At 45.3% G+C, this 17,252-nt stretch overlaps 1 protein-coding gene across 1 annotated transcript; it reads right to left on the bottom strand.

Moving 5' to 3' along the window:
- Positions 1-2,101: 2,101 nt before the first annotated feature.
- Positions 2,102-11,221, bottom strand: LIX1L (limb and CNS expressed 1 like). The gene is made up of 5 exons (XM_024199065.3): positions 10,769-11,221; positions 9,508-9,648; positions 6,944-7,039; positions 4,044-4,121; positions 2,102-3,829 (listed from the first exon to the last, which is right to left on the bottom strand). The coding sequence occupies exons 1-5, from the start codon at positions 10,895-10,897 to the stop codon at positions 3,587-3,589; spliced, it is 687 nt and encodes a 228-aa protein (XP_024054833.1). The 5' UTR covers positions 10,898-11,221; the 3' UTR covers positions 2,102-3,586.
- Positions 11,222-17,252: the final 6,031 nt, after the last annotated feature.

The following is a 17,252-nucleotide window of genomic DNA, read 5'->3' as shown; positions in this document are numbered from 1 at the left end:
TAGAATACTTTTTTTTTTTTTTTTTTTTTTTAAAAAAAAAGACAGCCTTTGACTCAAGATCCCACAAGAGATCCCATCAGCTCTTCTGGATTATACACTGAAAAGGCTTTAAAGTGTTATGAGGAAGATTATTTTGTGCACCAGCAAATCATTGCTTTATTAGACTGCACTGTCTAGGAGACGTGCTCTAGCTGGCTATTTAACCTGAACTACACTAGTGAACGGAGAATACGAAATACTGTACAAAGTGCTCAACTGTTACCCCCCTTCTTCCCCACCGCCTGAGGCCTCCTACCTCTTCAATGCTGATTAGAGGAAAAGCCAAGAGATCGTGATTGACATCTCGTTTGAATTACAAGCAAATCTATTGCATTGCACACTACATGTTGCAAATCAAACAGTACAGAAAATGTACCACGTGGCTGTTTTACAAAACATTCGTTTTCCCCCTACTTTGTAAAGGAAGAGTCTATGACAACGGCCTTGGATGACTGACCTACGAGCAAGCTTAAAACTGGTCCCATTACAGTGTGGGCGTAGCTGACAGATACTTTCTGTACCATGGCTTCCTACTCCATCAATCCCCGTGCCATTTATGTCACCACAAAAAGAGATTCAGATTTGCTATTAATGGAGGGAGCCCAATACTGTAACTTTTCCTTTACAAAACTAATCAGACACTAGCAAACCCCACAAAGCAGGAGATGAGATTAAAGAGTCCCACATCCTTTCAAACAAATGCCTTGCACAGCAGGCTTACAAAATCGACAAGTCACTAGATAAAAGGTAAAAAGGTTTGGTAGTTATGATCTGAGAGATTAGTTATTGCCGTAAACCGGAAACACTAGAGTATGACTTCCTATTGGGAATATTAGAAGCTACGATTTTGCTTTTTGAGCATTAATATTCTGTTCTAACTCAGCAGAACCAAACGGATCTGGATCTTTGATCAAAGTGCAAGTTTGGGCTAAGGCCCCACAGCAAAATATGAAATATGGGCTCCCTAATGCCCATTAGATTTGTCCCGGAGATGCACAAAGATCAGAAATCCAGGGACTTGGATGGTCTGGGCTGGAATGACTTCCCATTTTTCCCCTGGTGCAAGCAGTGAAATGTTTTCAGTTGGAACCAGAGCAATTAATCCCTGGCTTGCATTGTAGTGGCATCTATGTGCACAGGAGAATTTAGCAGACTGGAATCATTTGAGGGCCAATAAGTAGTAAGGGGTGCCCCAGGTGTTGTTAACCCCTTCCTTCCCCTGCCCCCCTAACTGTGTAGAAGCCAACAATCAAACAGTTCTATGGTTGTGCTTTGATTACATCTTCAGTAAATATGGCCTGATTAAAACAGTGCCCACAACTGCCCCCATCTCCACAAAGCTGCAGTTTTTCTGTCCACGACATAGACATCCACGAACTATTTCTGAACATGAGGCTTCTACTTGGGCAGAATGGATAAACCCCCGGAGATTTCTTTCAACTCTCTTCGGGCAGTTAGGTAACTAAGAAACAGTTCGCAACGGAGTGCCTAGCCTGTTAGGAAAGCTCAGTGTCAATCCCGGGGATAAGCAGACCCCAGAGAGGAGTTGGGAATGCAGTTTGTCGTCTCTTGATTGGGTTTCCCTTTTGTGCTGCTATTCTGCAGCCAGCAATTTCCCCCCTTTCTGCTATAAATCTGAACGATAGACACATCTGGGTATTTGAAAGGATGCTTTTAAGCTACTTGTACTACAGGGCTAGTATTTATACTAAGTGTGGGGCTCTATCCGTTTAAAAAAATAGTGCAGATATAGATTTACATTTCAGGAATCAACACGATAACAAACAGAGCAAGTTCCAAAGTGGAGAGTAAATGCAGCCCTTTGCAGCCTACTATTATCTATTTTGCATGGGTAATCTAAACCTTTTAGGGAGTAAAACCATGTAGGGAGACTGTTCTTGGCATCCTCAAGACAGATCTGACCCATATTATAAATTAAATTAATGGAGATATCCCATCTCCTAGAACTGGAAGGGACCTTGAAAGGTCATCAAGTCCAGCCCCCTGCCTTCACTAGCAGGACCAAGTACTGATTTTGCCCCAGATCCCTAAGTGGCCCCCTCAAGAACTGAACTCACAACCCTGGGTTTAGTAGGCCAATGCTCAAACCACTGAGCTATCCCTCCCCCCATTATAAACAAGTTAGTGTGCTATAGACTAGGTGCAGCCCTGTTTAGAACTTGGTTCAGACCTCTCTACGCCGGCCAAAAGAAACCAAGTGTAGCTGAGGCTGAACCATAGGGTTTGGATCCAGATCTGACCTTCCACTGCTGGGGACCAGCTGGATCCAGATTCTGCTTCAAGAGGTTAATACAGTTCTGGTCAACAAGGTAGTAAACACAGGGCCTTTGGTGATACACCTGGATCAGTTCCCCCAACGTTTCCTTTAGCCAGTTCTAAATATCTGGCAAGTGTTTATTAGGTCTTCCTGAAAAAGGTTTAGTCCGACATTGTGTTCAAAAGCAACCCAAAGCCAGGTTGCTAGCATGGAGACAATAGCATGACACCAAACAGCGGTAGGATAGCCTCAGAACTCTGGTGTCCCCAGCCCAGGCGAGGTGAGACTAAGTAACTTATGAAGATGCTTGACTTCTAGGAAAGTGTACTGTCCACTTCATAGCACCACCTACTAGTCAGCCCATTCCAAGCTCATCCGCTCCTGCAGGGCTAGGGTCAAATCCCATAAAAGTTCAAAGGGGATTCAAGAGGGGGGATTGCAGAGCTCTCTCTAGTACAGACGTAATTAAAAAGCTGAGCCCAATTCCTTAATACCAAAGCCAATCCCTTAACCCCCAGAGTCTTGTAATTTGGTATTAAGGAAGCAGTTTGAACACGTCACCAGCTGACTCTCTTTCTGTACAAGAGAGAAAAGATCGAAGCTAAAAACAGATCCAAACATCCCATCCTGTCACACTTTGTGGAGTTTTAAATCTGATCTCAGATGCAGATGGCAATTTTGCAGACTGACCCCATATTTCTATACTGGAGCAAATCAAAATCTCAGATCCGAAACTCCATGCATGTGCTTTGAGGTGCTCTCCATTGGAGCACGGATTCTAGTACAAAGGAGCAGAACATATTGCTAAACGCTGTGCTTTTCAAAAAGAGGGGTTTGACCAAACCCCTCAGACTGCAAAAGCAGAAGGAAAGGCAGTTTTGCGTAACATGCCATCTGGATCTCTTCAAATCCAGATCTCCCTGGGGAAATGCTACATTTCCATTGAATACGGTCATCTGTACAGTACCTGGGTTGAACGGAGGTCTTTAGAGTAGTGTTAACACTGAAAGGCTGCATTTTTTTTTTTTAAATGCACTTTTAAAGAGAAGGAATTCTTTAGCAGATAGAAAGCTGAAAAGTAACCTAAAGGCTAAGTACTAAGTGTAAAAATCTGTACAGAAACTTTTAAAAACATCTTTAAAAAAATGTGCAAATGGGCCACGACTCTGGAAAAAGAGGCAGCTATATGCCCGAAGTGATACGGTACAGATCCCTTCAATGTGGAATTGTTAGTCGGCATGGGGAAGCTGAACAGTTTGCGTGCAGAGTCTAGCAGTTGGAGGAGTGCATGCTCCCCAGCTGGCCAGCCGCCAGCATCAGGATGTCTTTCTTCTCCTTGTGGAAACGCAGCTCTTTCCCAGCCAGTCGGGCTTCATCCAGCTCCCTCTCTGTCGAGGACAGCTCTCTGGAAAGGGCTCCTGGGGTGCCCTGCTCCCTGTTCACCCAGTCCATGGCCATCTGGTTTCTTATGTCGTCATCCAGAGCACGGTGCGAATAGTGAGCCAGCACCTCCTAGTGGGAAGAAATAGGACGGGAGCTTATGAATGGCGAGTCACTAAGAACACGCGCATTGGCTGGTAGCATCTGGCTCAGTTGCACACGACAGCAGGATGGGAAATGAATGACGGGTCTGGATGAGCACCGCAGCAAAAGGTCCAAGAATCCCTTAGGCATCTGCGGTACTGCTGCCAAAGCGGCACTCAGCCAGTGCCCAGGCCAGCCTTACCTGCCGTGAGCACTGCCTCTCTCGCATGGCTTTGAGGCTGCCATTCCAATGCAACAGCTGGAAGACGGTCATCAGCTCCTGCAAGGGCAAATGGCAGTTAGCTTTGAAGGGCAAGAGTGTCAACAGAAGGAACTGGCGAATCAAGGGAAGGGTAGCAATGTACACAGGCAAAATGCTTCTCTAGCACACAGCTGAAAGCCTGCTTTCTGTGCCATAGAGCCCTCAGGAGGCAGTGTTCCCTAGTGGGAAGGGACACAGGAGACCTACTGTGACCTTGAACAAGTCACTTCACCTCCTGGTGCCTCAGTTTCCCCCTCTAAAATAAGGATAATGATACTGACCTCCTCTGTAAAGTGCTTAGAGATCAGCTGCTAAGAAGTGCTAGGGCTACAGCCGGTAAGAGGTGCAGACTATTATTAAAAGACAGACTTAGGTGGGGAAGATACACAGGAGTGAATTAGTCCTTCCTTCCACTTACAGTTTTGCCCATCTAGTTACTCAGCCGGCAGCAGGGAGGGCGTAGTGGTTAGAGCAGACGACTGGGAGCCAGGACTCCAGGGTTATATTTCCAGCTCACCATGTGGCATTTACAGACCGGTTCTATTCCCTTATCTGCAATCCCGGGCAAGTGGCTTCGTCTTGCTAGATCTTTTCCCTCACCCGTAAGTTAACCACCTCACAGGGAGCTGAAGCTTCAGGAAAAGTTTGTGAAGTGCTTTGAACTCCTTGAGCGGAACAGGCTAGAAGCCATTACTGCTACTTAGATGATCAGCTTCACAGGGCAGGGACCGTGTTATGGGTTTGCACAGTACCTACCACGGAGGACTCTAGACTGACAGGGCCCTTCAGCACTATTGCAATATAAATAAATTCGTGATCACAGCAGGCTTACTTAAAGTTGAGGCCATGCTGATAAAGTCCTACAGTACAGAGAGATGAAAAGGGCCATTCATGGAACAACTATTTAAAAGGACATATGTTATTGTATAGGCTGATCCATCAGCCAAGGGCGCTGCCCATGCCTTGCATAGCTAGACAGAAGACCACTACCAATGATGGGATGGGAAAGATCCTTCAGACTGCTGAATCTTTATGATACCTCTTGTGCCGTAACATCCTCTGTTGGTGCTTCCCTCTGCCCTTTTCATCCCCAGAGCTATTGCACCAGACGCTGGTCGGTGACAGTGCAGAGCTTGGTTGTAACGGAAACCGGGCAAACGTTTCTCTGGTGGCCGCACAAACCCCATTCCATAAACTCCCACAGAAAGCCAGGCTTCCCACAGACAATGCCGCCAGAGGAATATACAGGATGTGGCGTCAGTTTGTGTAAACAGGGCTATTAATATAAACACTTAGCCTCCGCCTACAGAATGTTACCATTCAAGGGAGAGCAGCAGGGCAAAAAGTCAGTGTCAGGAAAGTTTGCCTAGAGCAGAGAGTTCCAAATAAAAAACTAAGTTACGAGTTTAAGGCGCCTGCCTATATGCATGAAGCTGCCAAGCTCCTTTGAGCATCTGGCAACTGAAAGTAGGGTCTATTTCTCCCCTTCTGAGAATCAAATTCCTGAATCCGGATAAATCAGCTACTCGTGGGGAGTGTGTAAAGTCCCTGTTTCAAGTTTCCAGTGACAGTAATATCTGTACTTCCATAAAGGGCCTTTCCTCCAAGGATCTCAAAGCACTTGAAAAAACAATTAAACCTCAGAATACCCGAGAGGTAGATGGCCCCATCAAACAGAGAAGGGAACACGCAGAAAGATGTGGCAGCAAGTCAGATGCAGAATTGGGAACAGAGTCCCAATTCTGTGTGCTCACTGCTCTAGCCATTGGACAAGACTCCCTCCCAATGGCAGGGAATAAACCCCAGAAAAGCCGTGGCTCCCAAAGCATCGTCTACACTGATTAAAGGTGTAACTATGAGGTGAGGCGATGTCTACACTGGAGCTGGAGATGTAATTCCCAGTTCAAGCGATGTACATTATACTAGCTCTGATTGAGCTAGCACATAGCAGTGTAGCCACGACAGAGGGACAAGCTACAGTCCCGACAGAGACCCTAGGTACGTACTCCGGCGGCTAGCCTGACCAACCAGTGCCACTGTGGCTACACTGTATCAGAGGGGTAGCCGTGTTAGTCTGGATCTGTAAAAAGCGACAAAGAGTCCCGTGGCACCTTATAGACTAACAGACGTATTGGCTGCATTGCTATTCTTAGCATGCTGACGCGATCAAAGCTAGCACGCACATATCTACCTGAGCTGGAGATTACATCTGCCAGTGCAGACGTACCCCAGGTAACCAACTAAGATGATCTCAATGATGTCAAGACTTCAGTATGCCTAATTCTATACACTTACATAGTGCCTTTCATCCAAATACCTTCAGATGCTTTAAAATGGAAATAGCTAGCCCATTTATCTTCAGAGAGGGGAAAATGACAACAGGCGAAACGACTTGCCCAAGGTGTCTCAGCCAATCAGTGGAAGAGTTGGGAATAGAACCCAGAACTCCTAGTCCTCTAACCACTAGACCACGTTGCTTCTTGCATTACCAATATATTCCAATACTGAAGGCATTGCACATGAAGCATGCACAACCCCTTCCACAATCCTGGTCTATGTGAGCGTCTCAAGAGCTGTTTTAATCAGAGGGGCGCCCAAAACAGAACCCTGCACAATCCAGATATTGTTGAACTTTGGAAGGCTTGAAAAACCCTGGTCTGGATTCTGTGGCTGGAGCTCCTATCTAGCACTAAGGGTATAGCAACACAAAAGCCATAGCAGCACGTGCTTTCTGAATGCACAGGCCTGGTACATTCTGTAGCACTGAATGATGTGACTAGAAGATTTAAAAAAACTACTTTAATCAAGACTGGAGCAGGGAATCAAGTTATGGATAGTACCTGAAACTCTAACATTGATTTTCCCTTGTTGGATTCCAGCATGAAACGGAAAGCACCAATTCCAGTGTTCGGGTTATCGGCTTCTTCTCGATTACCCTGCAGCAAAGAGTAATATTAAAGAATTACAACCCCTAAACAGAAAAAGGCAACCATACAACTGGCACGCTGCTAAGCAGTGTTCCCACATGGCTCTGCTGCTATTAGTCAGACATTTTCAGGCTCCACAGACTTTGTTTGTTTGTACTCTGATGAGGCAAACTTTAACCACCTTGAATGTTTCACAGATTCTACAAACATGGAAGAGATTTTGAATTCCTCCAACTCCCAGTAAACAGTGTGCTCTTGCTCGGAGACGTCCCAGGACAGAAGCGATCGGGACAAGACAAAAGCCAATGACTTGTCTCCATCTTGGAGAAACAGGATGATCTTTACAGCAGCCATATCTAGATGAGGAGTGCTCAGAGGTGCTTTGGAATTAACTGGATTCAGGTGGACAACAGGAAGTGGGCATTCACCCACGAAAGCTTATGCTCCAATACATCTGTTAGTCTTAAAGGTGCCACAGGACTCTCTGTTGCTTTTAACAGGAAACCTGAGATTTGAGCAAGGAAGCTTGGAACAGCCAGAAAATATAATATCTGTGACCTGATGCTCTGGGCAGATTTCCTCATGCATACTTCCACAGACTTCTGTGTGAACTATGATGGCTTATATTTTCCATGAATCATAGAAATGTAGGGCTGGAAGAGACCTCAAGAGGCCATTTACTCCATTCCCTTGTGCTGAGGCAGGATTAAGTAGACCTAGACCATCCCTAATAGGTGTTTGTCCAACCAGTTCTTAAAAGCCTCCAAGTTGATCTAGTGTGAGGGACCAGTGACCATTTCAATGTCTTTTGGACCACCAGGATCATCACTGAAGTCCGGCAATACCAGCTTTCCAAGAGATACACAGCAGTATTTTCCTAGTTTCAGTAGTTGATGAGGTAACAGGTCTTAGAGGTCACACTTTACATGCCTGTTGTATCTTGTACTTGTTGACTAGCATATTAGCCAGCCACCTCATAGGATCTATGCAAATTTTGACCATGATTTCAATGCAAACTGTTTCATGCTCTTGGCACAAGACAGGGGACTGAATTTGACTTCGAAGTCCCTTCCAGCGCTACATTTCTATGATCAGATGCTATCTTTCGGTAGCATTTAGGATTGTAAGATTGTTTCACGGTTCACAGAGTAGTTTGGGTTCCATTGGGTGCTGTCTGAATGCACAGTAAAAACTCATTCTGACAAAGTATGATTTTGGCACTAGGAAGTTTAACATGCCTACCACCAAGGATTTAAACAGGTACGGCTCTGTAATGCATCTGGCTTAAATAACGAGGCTGCACAAAATAACAGGCTGATCAGAGAAGCTCCACACCCCAAGAGTTCATCAGGCTTGAACATTGCAGGCTCAGTAATGGAATGGAGTTGATCTTGCTCCAGGCCCGGTGAGCACCAGGAAGTCAGACACCTTTTTTGAAACAGCAAGGTGCAGTTATTGGTTACATTTTGGAGGGGGCAGTGCCTTGTAAAGTCCTAACAATATCCCCCCACCCCCATGCCGGTAGAGAAACTTTTTTTTGATGCTTTCTGGCCTAATTAGTCTTGTTTTTCAGAGGCTATCCCTATAAAAGTACACAGGATCCCAGATAGGTGGCAACCTTACGTTGATTGTAACATCTACGGCAGAGAAGTCACCATGTAATAAAATGCTCCTGTTTTTAAATCACATGCTCCACTTTTGTGTCATCAAGCCCTATTACCATGAATTAGGGGAAGATTTTCAAAAGCTCTAAGCGATTTAGAGCACAAATCCCCTTGAAAGTCAATGGAGCTGGTGCCTCGTTCCCTTAGGATCCTTTGACAATCCCATCTTGCAGGCATTCCAAGTAATACCACATGGAACCCACTATACTCCAGCAAGTTATTATACACCTTTATCTTCTGCAGAAGAAAAATAAGAGAGACTAGCTAGCCAACCTTTCGGGTTACTGGTAGTACCAGACATGGGCAGGCATTGAGTAAGCCAGTCTTTCATTTTAGCTCACATAAAAGCAGTTCTATACAAGACAGACATTTTTATATTTAAAAGAAACTTGGCCAGAATTGTAGGAAAGGGTGTGAAGTGCTTCTCCTGGAAGTGGAATAAGTTTGGAGTTAACAGGCCCTCAACAGTGGGAATGCTGAAAACATTAAGGGCTAAATGGTGCTCTCCGATACACCAGTCCAAAGTAAGTCTGCTGATCTAACTGGGTGCAGCTTTAACTCCAAGCGCAGGGCTGAGAGGATAGATGGAGAAGGGAGTTTGAATCCAGGAAGGGAACAGTTTGAGAGAAAACAAGAATTAGAGTAATAGTTTATTTTTATTTTTAGTATTTCTGTATCATTCCAAGAATCACTGGAAAACCTGCCATAAGGGTTTCCAGATGCAAAAGAAATTTCCCTTCCCATAGATTTATGAGATTTTCCAACCAGTCTGTCCCTATCAACTGCAACAGTCAAGACATTCAAAGCCCTTACGTTGAAAGATGCCAAGGCTTCCGAGACACTCTTCTCAATGAACTCATCTGTGATCCTCCGGGAGGGGTGCTCGTTAAAGACAGAATTCATTAGTGCAATCTTCGCAGCGCTCCTCCTGGCTTCAGCCTTGGTCGGACAGAACTGGGGACAGACGTACATGCCATCAGGACAGAAAAGCAGAGACGGCTGAGATCAGTTAAGGCCGACACACTCCAAAGTTCTCCCCGCATATACGAAATGGCTGTTAAGTGGCAGTTGTTGTGGAGTGCTGGATAGCTATTTTCTCAGACATCCTGAAGTCATTAGGAGTGTGTTTTAAACCACAGCAAGCCCAGCCATACTGAATGCAAAAAATTAAACTGGAAGTTGAAGTCAGCACATACTATGTGGACATGGAAATACCACCAACTGGATTGCCAACAAAATTAATTATCTTAAAACCAAAACACAGCCAGCCTTCTCTAAACACGAGGGCTACGCTGCAGGATGGGGAGGCAGCTCAGCTGCTGGAATTGTTTCTTTTGGATGCCTTCTTCAAACCAAGACTAGAGCATAACTCTGCCTTAAGCCACTGCAGGAAAGGAATCCGAAATGCAATCAGGACCCTGTGTGATTTTTGGACTTTAATCTTTCTGGTTAAGTATTTGGATTGGACCTTTTCCTTTGCAACAAAGGAAAGGCAGCGGCTATTGATCAAGCCTTATTAGTTTGGCTGCCAAACTTTTCTGAGCATCTTGGGAAGAGACACTGGGTCGAATTCAGAGCTGTATTAGGGATTGAAACTCTACTGAAGTTCATGGTCTCTAGAATTCACACTGTAACCGTACTCAACTACTTAACCCTGTGAAGAATAAGGCATTTAACATAAGGCAAATATTGCTATACAACAGTTATGCTAACACTTGCCAATTGCCTTAGATGCCAGGTATGCAACCTCACTATTTGCAGAATCCCTATTAATTCCCTGCAGTGAGTATGTAATCCTGGGGTAACGTAGCTAAAGCAAATCTCAAGCTAAAGACAACCACTGCACTTACCATGTAGAACTAAGTTGGGTTGGATTTATCCCTCTACTATGGGTCCGGATCCATCTGTGTTTTGGGGCTCCCAGAAAATCTCCAGCACCCACCCCTCACAGCGAGGAATTTGATTCCATTAGAATGGGGACTTGAGGGAATTGATGGACTCCCCTCAGCCAGTTCTATAGAGAATGAGCTCTGTAGCTAGAACCACTCAAGTCTCTGTAGCCATGTGGTCCTACCTGGAAGCTGCCAAAGCAGCTCCCCCCAGGCAAGGTGACATAGCAGACATAAGGGGGGCTGTTGGAAGGGACCATCTCATACACCACCAGGGCTCCGTTTTTCAGATCAGCACCGCGTGACTGCTTCATCTGCCAGAACTCCTGAAGAGCTTCCACAACGTTCACTGAAGATATAGAAGTCAGGGGAAAAAAAGTTAAGGACGGACATCAGAGAGAGAAATGGTCTTTTCATACCGCAAAAATTGAGCGCAGGAAACGGAGCCTGAGAAACTGGTTTGACTGTTCCCCACTTGTGATTGCTGGTCTACAGAAACGGAGAGTCACTTGCACATTAACACACATTGAGCTGTACCAATATGACAGCAGGGTCCCTCCCCATGGAGCTAACAGTCCAATTCTGAGAATGGTCAACTTCAAGCAGAATTGTAGGTGCTCAGCACCTCTAGACCCAAGTTCTAATCTTGAGACACAACAGCCTAAACATACAGTGAGAGAGTTAAAAGGCAAAGCTTTTGGTAGTGAAATTTTCCTCTTAGAGAAAGCTGGTGGGGTGGGGGGTGGGAAGACCGAAAGGCTCTTGGAAGAGTATTTTAAAGAAGGGATCTGAGTTAATAAGGGAAGAAATCAGCAATGTCTTTTTCCTAAAGGCAATCTATATTGGTAGTGATGTGTTTGCCCCTTGCTTGGGCCAATCAGCTGGGCTGTCAGTGTCAGGAATCGGACTGGATGCGATTCTTCAGACATTTAAGACCACAAAAGATTCTGCAGTGTTCAAGTGGCATTGTGCGGCAGGTGGCAGGGCTAATTAGAGCCAATAATAACCTCACTGACCTGCCCTGGCACTAAGATGCCCAATAGAGATCACCTGCCCTTAAGTCAGACATTTCATGTCCAGTTTGAGAAGGTCACTGTTTTATGGAGCTGCACAGAGGGCTCATTCAGAAAAGGCGTGGGCTGCCCAATTCAATCCTTCCCTAATTCCACTGACATTTGGGTGGGAATGGAGAGGCCTCATTTAAGAATCATGACTGTCTTTCTGAATGGGAGGAGTATAATTGAATGGTGAATCACATACTAAAATAAGGAATAGCATTTTTAGTAGAAGTGTTTTGTTTTTCCCCCCCCATTCATGTCAGGAAACCAGAGTCCAAATCTTTAACCCTGGCTTACTTTGGCAATTATGGTCCTTTCAGGATAAGAGCCAGTCTTTAACAGTCTTCTAGATGTTCCTTAAACAAGTAGAACATTTGCCATACTAGATTCAAGCAGATATCCTGCCTCTGCCTGAGGACAATACCCCAATGCTTCAGAGAAGGCAAAAATCCCACTACGCACCCAACTAACTGTGCAGGGCTGCACATGGTGGAAAGATTGCTTCCGAACCTCTGTGGTGATAAGCGTGTGGCCAGGAGCATGAGATTCAATTACTCTTATCTTTGCATACGTGCAGGAATTACAAACATTAGTCATCAACATTATCCAAGATTCCCTGCAGCTATTTCACGTGCTGTGAGGGAAGAAGCATTTCCTTTTATTTGTTCTAAATTTATCTGCCCTTAACATTAGAGCAATTCCTCCTGCCACTGGAGGGATCCCACAGCTTCCATCAAAATCCCGAGTCTGAAAATTCTCTCTAAGCTACTTTCTACACTAAATAACTCTAGGTTTTTGCGATATCTAGTTCTAGGAAAATCCTCTCCTAATCCATCTTCGTTACCCTTCTCTGGGCCTTTTCCAACCTCAGTTATCACTTTGAAATGAAGCAATGTACAAAATGAATTAGAGTAACATTTTGCGAACAAAAGAATGCTGCTGGAAAGAAGAGTTAGGCCCTTCCATGCGGAATCCTGCTAGTGAGTTATTCCAGTTTCTTTTACAGGAAGACAGAACAAGCAAGAGGACTCCCCTGCTTACAGAAATCCCCCCATGGGAATGTGACAAGACGGAAGATCAGTTTGGTGACACACAAAAAGAGTACCAGGCTAGGTACTTCAAGCTATCCAGCTAAACATTTTATTGGCCCACACGCTGTACTGTAACACTTTAGGTCTTCAGCCATGCAGTTTTCAGGATAAGAGAACTATCTTATTGCCTCGAAAGTTATTAGTTTCATTAGCTTCCTGTAGAATGGAACCAACAGGATAGTTACCCGAAGTTTCTTACTAAAACATTTTGCCCGCCTGCCTCAGATGCAGTGTTTCAGGGAGTTAGTTAATAACGAGCACTTGGCTTGGATCACTTTCAAGTTTGGGGTATGGATTTTTCCTTAAACACACAACACGGGGGCAGTTTTAAACCCGAGATTCACAGGGAAACATACACAATCTATGTGGTTCCTGGCCAGCGCTACAGCACACCAGCCAGAGCACGGAATTCAAACATGGGCAAGCAGATTCCCTTTCTACTGACAAGATAAATCATGCATATAATCCCCACGGGGAGCCAGAGACAATGCCTTATTCAACAAACAGTTTGACACCCCGTTGGGCACAGGGCAACTGAATCTTTGCAGCTATCACCGAATACCAGCAACTTCGCAAATGAAAAACTGAAATTAAGCCACATCAAGCAGCATGAAAAGGCTGAAATCACCCCCCCTTGTTATTATGAACATTCAAAACAATAAAAAGTTTGTTAATTTAGTTAAGACAAGAAACTGGATGCTGAGCGCCTAAGTGGAGGTAACAAGGAGACACTGTTTAGCCAGTGCATGGGACTTGAGTTCCCAGTGCGAGACAAGCTCCTTTCTATGTTGCACACTGCTTATTTGTTTTGCAGGGTGCTTTGTTAGCAACTGCTGGAGCATTAGGTCTGGCCGCTGAGCGAGTATCCAAGAGGTTCTCTCTCAAGGACTGAAATCGGTGCTTCCACCCCAACAGAGAATGGGGGCGATTTAAAAAGAGAGAGGAGAGAGTTAAACAAGTAACTGGAACTCGGCAAAGATACTTTAAAGAAAAAACTGCAAGAGAAACTCAGCAAGCCTGGTTGCTGTGAATGGAAAAAAATACTTTAAAAAAATAATAGTATCGGAGCTTATCGTATTTCTTGATTAGTCCTATCTGTCTTTTCCCTTTCAGCATAGTTACAGCTGAATAGCGCTATAAAGGCCACACCACCATGCATATTTATCAGGCAATAAGTGCTTAGCCAGTGGAGTGATCTTTCAGCCAGTCGGACGGCAAAGAGCATTTGTTCACAGCAGCATACGGATTCTGGGGGGGAAGACAACTTCCATCTTGTATTTGTTCTGGGTAGCAATCTTCAGCTCTTTGCCAGACTAGAGTTCTCAAAACGCATCACCAATTCACCCCCATCCTACCAAAGAGACCGTGCTTGAAATGGGTGGATTCATATGGTTCAGAGTTAGGGTGACCAGAGGTCCCGATTTTATAGGGACAGTCCTGATTTTGGGGTCTTTTTCTTAGATAGGCTCCTATTACCCCCCTCTCCCGTCCTGATTTTTCACATTTGCTGTCTGGTCGCCCTATTCAGAGTTCTGCTGCTGCCATGTGAATTAACAGGAGGAGGAGCGGGGAGATGGGAAAAATCAAAAGCCGCAAGGAAAGAGGACTGGAGGTTCTGATCCAAACAGGATGTAAAATAACATCTGCGTTGCAAGCCAGAAGTTGGATGCGTATTTTGGCTGTGACCCTTTGAGAAACAACTGAAGATGTTGAGTTGTCCAGTTTTCCATTAAAATATTAAAACTGTTATGAGCAGGCCCAGCCCTGCTCACATCATCTGATGACTAGGTTCGACCTGGAAAAGTGTCATTAAGATCAGCTTTTTGAAGACTCCTAGGGCAGCCAGAATACTATAGAAAAAGTAGTCATTTGAGACACTGCTTGACTGGGAGAGGGGGCCAACTGAATCAAATGGTACATTCATTTAGTGCCGAAATGACGTGTTGTTATTAGAGCAAGGGACCACGTTAGGACAACTCAGTTATATTTTGCTGGAGGGTTGTTTTCGATCTATGCCTCAGTTTCCCCATCTCTAACCAGGGATGTCACCAGGAGGTTGCCAGGTTTATTTTAATATTTAAAGTGCCCTAAGATCCTACTGGACTAGTAGTGATAGAGCATATACATGGCGCTTTACAATCTTAGGGCATGTTCCCTCCCCCAGAACAGTTTACCGTATAAATGAGAATGTGAAGCAAAACAGAGCACTTGGGGTTTGAGAAGATACAAGAGTCTTGAAATGAAAAGGGAAGAAGATTGTTGGGATTTGAGAAAGGATTTGACAGAACAGAGGCAGATGATGTATCAACTTCCATCTTGCATACAAGACACCAGTATTTAACCAAAGGAATTTTAACACATTTGAGAACTGCAGCCACTGGGTCAACAAGCTCTGACATTGACACTGGCAGCAAGTGGTCCAATCAAAATCCCTTTTCAGCATTTATGACCATCACCCGTGAGGGAATGGGAAATGCCACGCACACAAGCCCCCCATCCAGAGAAAAGCACTGAATCTACAGAGTACTACGTGGAGCGAAAGCTTTTCTCCCTTTTCAAAACTTAACCAGTAGAAAAGCAGCAATTCCCACTTAGCTTTGTTACTTAAAGCCAGGCCAGGAAGAGATGTAGCCCAGTCACACATATATAGAGTGCTTTGGCCATCAGTCATATCAATTGTTTATTGCCTTGGAGCGTAGACCCCGGTCCCTGTATTGTGTATATGATAGCACATCTGACTCGCATATTAAATAAGGAAGAATAAGTGATTCCACATGGTGCTGAAATGCTTCTGAGCCAGAAGAGCAGCAGTTCCAATGCATTCAACTCACATAACGTCTGCCAAGCATTTATCAGTTAGGATGTGTACAACTGCATCTACTGGACCTGCTGCCATAACCGGAACTCGGGAACTCAAAACAGTTGCAGAGCATCTCCAGATGGGTGGGGAGAAGGATACTTTCCACCTTTGGGCCAGTAAAATCTGAGGTTTAATCCTCTTTACTGCTTCCACATTTCTTAAGAGGACCAGGTGGGATGTGCAGGAGACTCAGATTTGAGGCTTCCCTGGAGTGCTCTCCTATGAATTGGGAGCATCTGAGGCAATACTTGGAGTCCTCAGGATGGGGTGTGGTGTAGTTAACACTCCCACAGCAGCCCACTTTAGTGCAGACATACAGTCTGAGGAGCTAGTCACTTCTTCCACTCACTGTTGTGGTGAAAAGAATCGCCTGTAGCTGCAGGTAAGCTGAGCAGGGAGAGGGATCTTATGGAAAATACAGTCACTTAGAATGCAAGCATGGGGGTGGGAAAAAAGGAAACCATCAGTATGCCCAGCAAAACACCCTTCATAGCTGCCTTGTGGGTGTGAAAGAGCCTTTTGTCAGGCACTAACCAGAGAGTAAAGGTCTCATACACATGCTCAGGACTCAACCATTAACACACACAGACAGGGCCGCCCAGAGGATTCAGGGGGCCTGGGGCAAAGCAATTTCGGGGGCCCCTTCCATAAAAAAAGTTGCAATACTATAGAATACTATATTCTCGTGGGGGCCCCTGCAGGGCCCGGGGTCTGAGGCAAATTGCCCCACTTGCCCCCCTCCCGGGCAGCCCTGCACACAGAGCTGTCCAACAAAACCTTACTCCTCTGATAGGGAGATTAGTAACTGGCGTACATTTACGCAGCAAGTTACAGAAGCACCATGAGTTTGAAACCTACCCATCTTCAAACGTAATAAAGAATTGTTCCAGATCCTACACCTAACCCCCCTCCCCAACATTCCTGCCCCCTGCCAGTCTTCTAGTGACATTTACCTATTTTTTCCAGGCCTAAGTTTTCAAAGACTAGTGATTTCAGTTGACCAACCTGAGACACATTAAAGGGACTTGATTTTCAGACAGCAGATGGCTCAGCACTGTGTGAAATACAGGCCCTTTTAGGTGTCTCAGGTTGAGCGCCCAGGCAAACCCCAAGTGAAAACAAAGGACCAAGCAGGGGGAAAGAGTGCAACTGACATGATGCAAAGTACTATCAACTGCAGGAGGTGAAACAGAATGATCAGCTGTTTGCCGCAAGAGCTGTCCATTACCCTGATCTTAGGGACCACTTGTAACAAGAGAAAGGTTTTTTTTTTTTTCTAAAAGAGACATTATAAGAGAAGAGCAAACACATTAGCAATGTCTTCTGGTCATTTCCAATCCCCTAGTTCACCTCTGCCACATACACTCAGGGATGTATGTAAGGGGATCCCCAGCCCCAGGAGTCCCCAGTTAGAAGTCAGGATGGAGTAGCAGGTCTCCTTCCTCACCTTTACTATATCCCCAAGCACAGGGAGTCCCCCCCTCTGAAGGGACAGCAGAGTGGGGGGGGTCTCCCAGCTCCCCCCTCTCACTTCAATAGTCACACTGCTTGCGGGGGACGGGACCCACGCCCCAGGACAAGGTGGCCCTGCGGTGTAGGGGTAGGAGATCCCGGCTCCATCCACTTCCCGGCTCCATGTAACGGGCCTGGGGATCCCCAG

This window comes from Terrapene carolina, unplaced genomic scaffold, assembly GCF_002925995.2.
Source record: "Terrapene carolina triunguis isolate 2854851 unplaced genomic scaffold, T_m_triunguis-2.0 Scaffold227, whole genome shotgun sequence".
Classification (NCBI taxonomy): Eukaryota; Metazoa; Chordata; order Testudines; family Emydidae; genus Terrapene; species Terrapene triunguis.
The sequence above is the reverse complement of the archived record's forward strand: the minus strand, read 5'-3'. Positions and strand labels throughout refer to the sequence as shown.

Bases quoted from the DNA above. Each gene is read 5' to 3' on its own strand.
- LIX1L (XM_024199065.3), bottom strand. From the start codon at position 10,897: ATGAAGCAGTCACGCGGTGCTGATCTGAAAAACGGAGCCCTGGTGGTG. The intron at 9,649-10,768 runs GTAGGACCACAT...GTCTGTCCCCAG, and splicing joins GCTGCTTTGGCAGCTTCCAG to TTCTGTCCGACCAAGGCTGA. The intron at 3,830-4,043 runs GTAAGGCTGGCC...TCTTCCCACTAG, and splicing joins AGAGGCAGTGCTCACGGCAG to GAGGTGCTGGCTCACTATTC.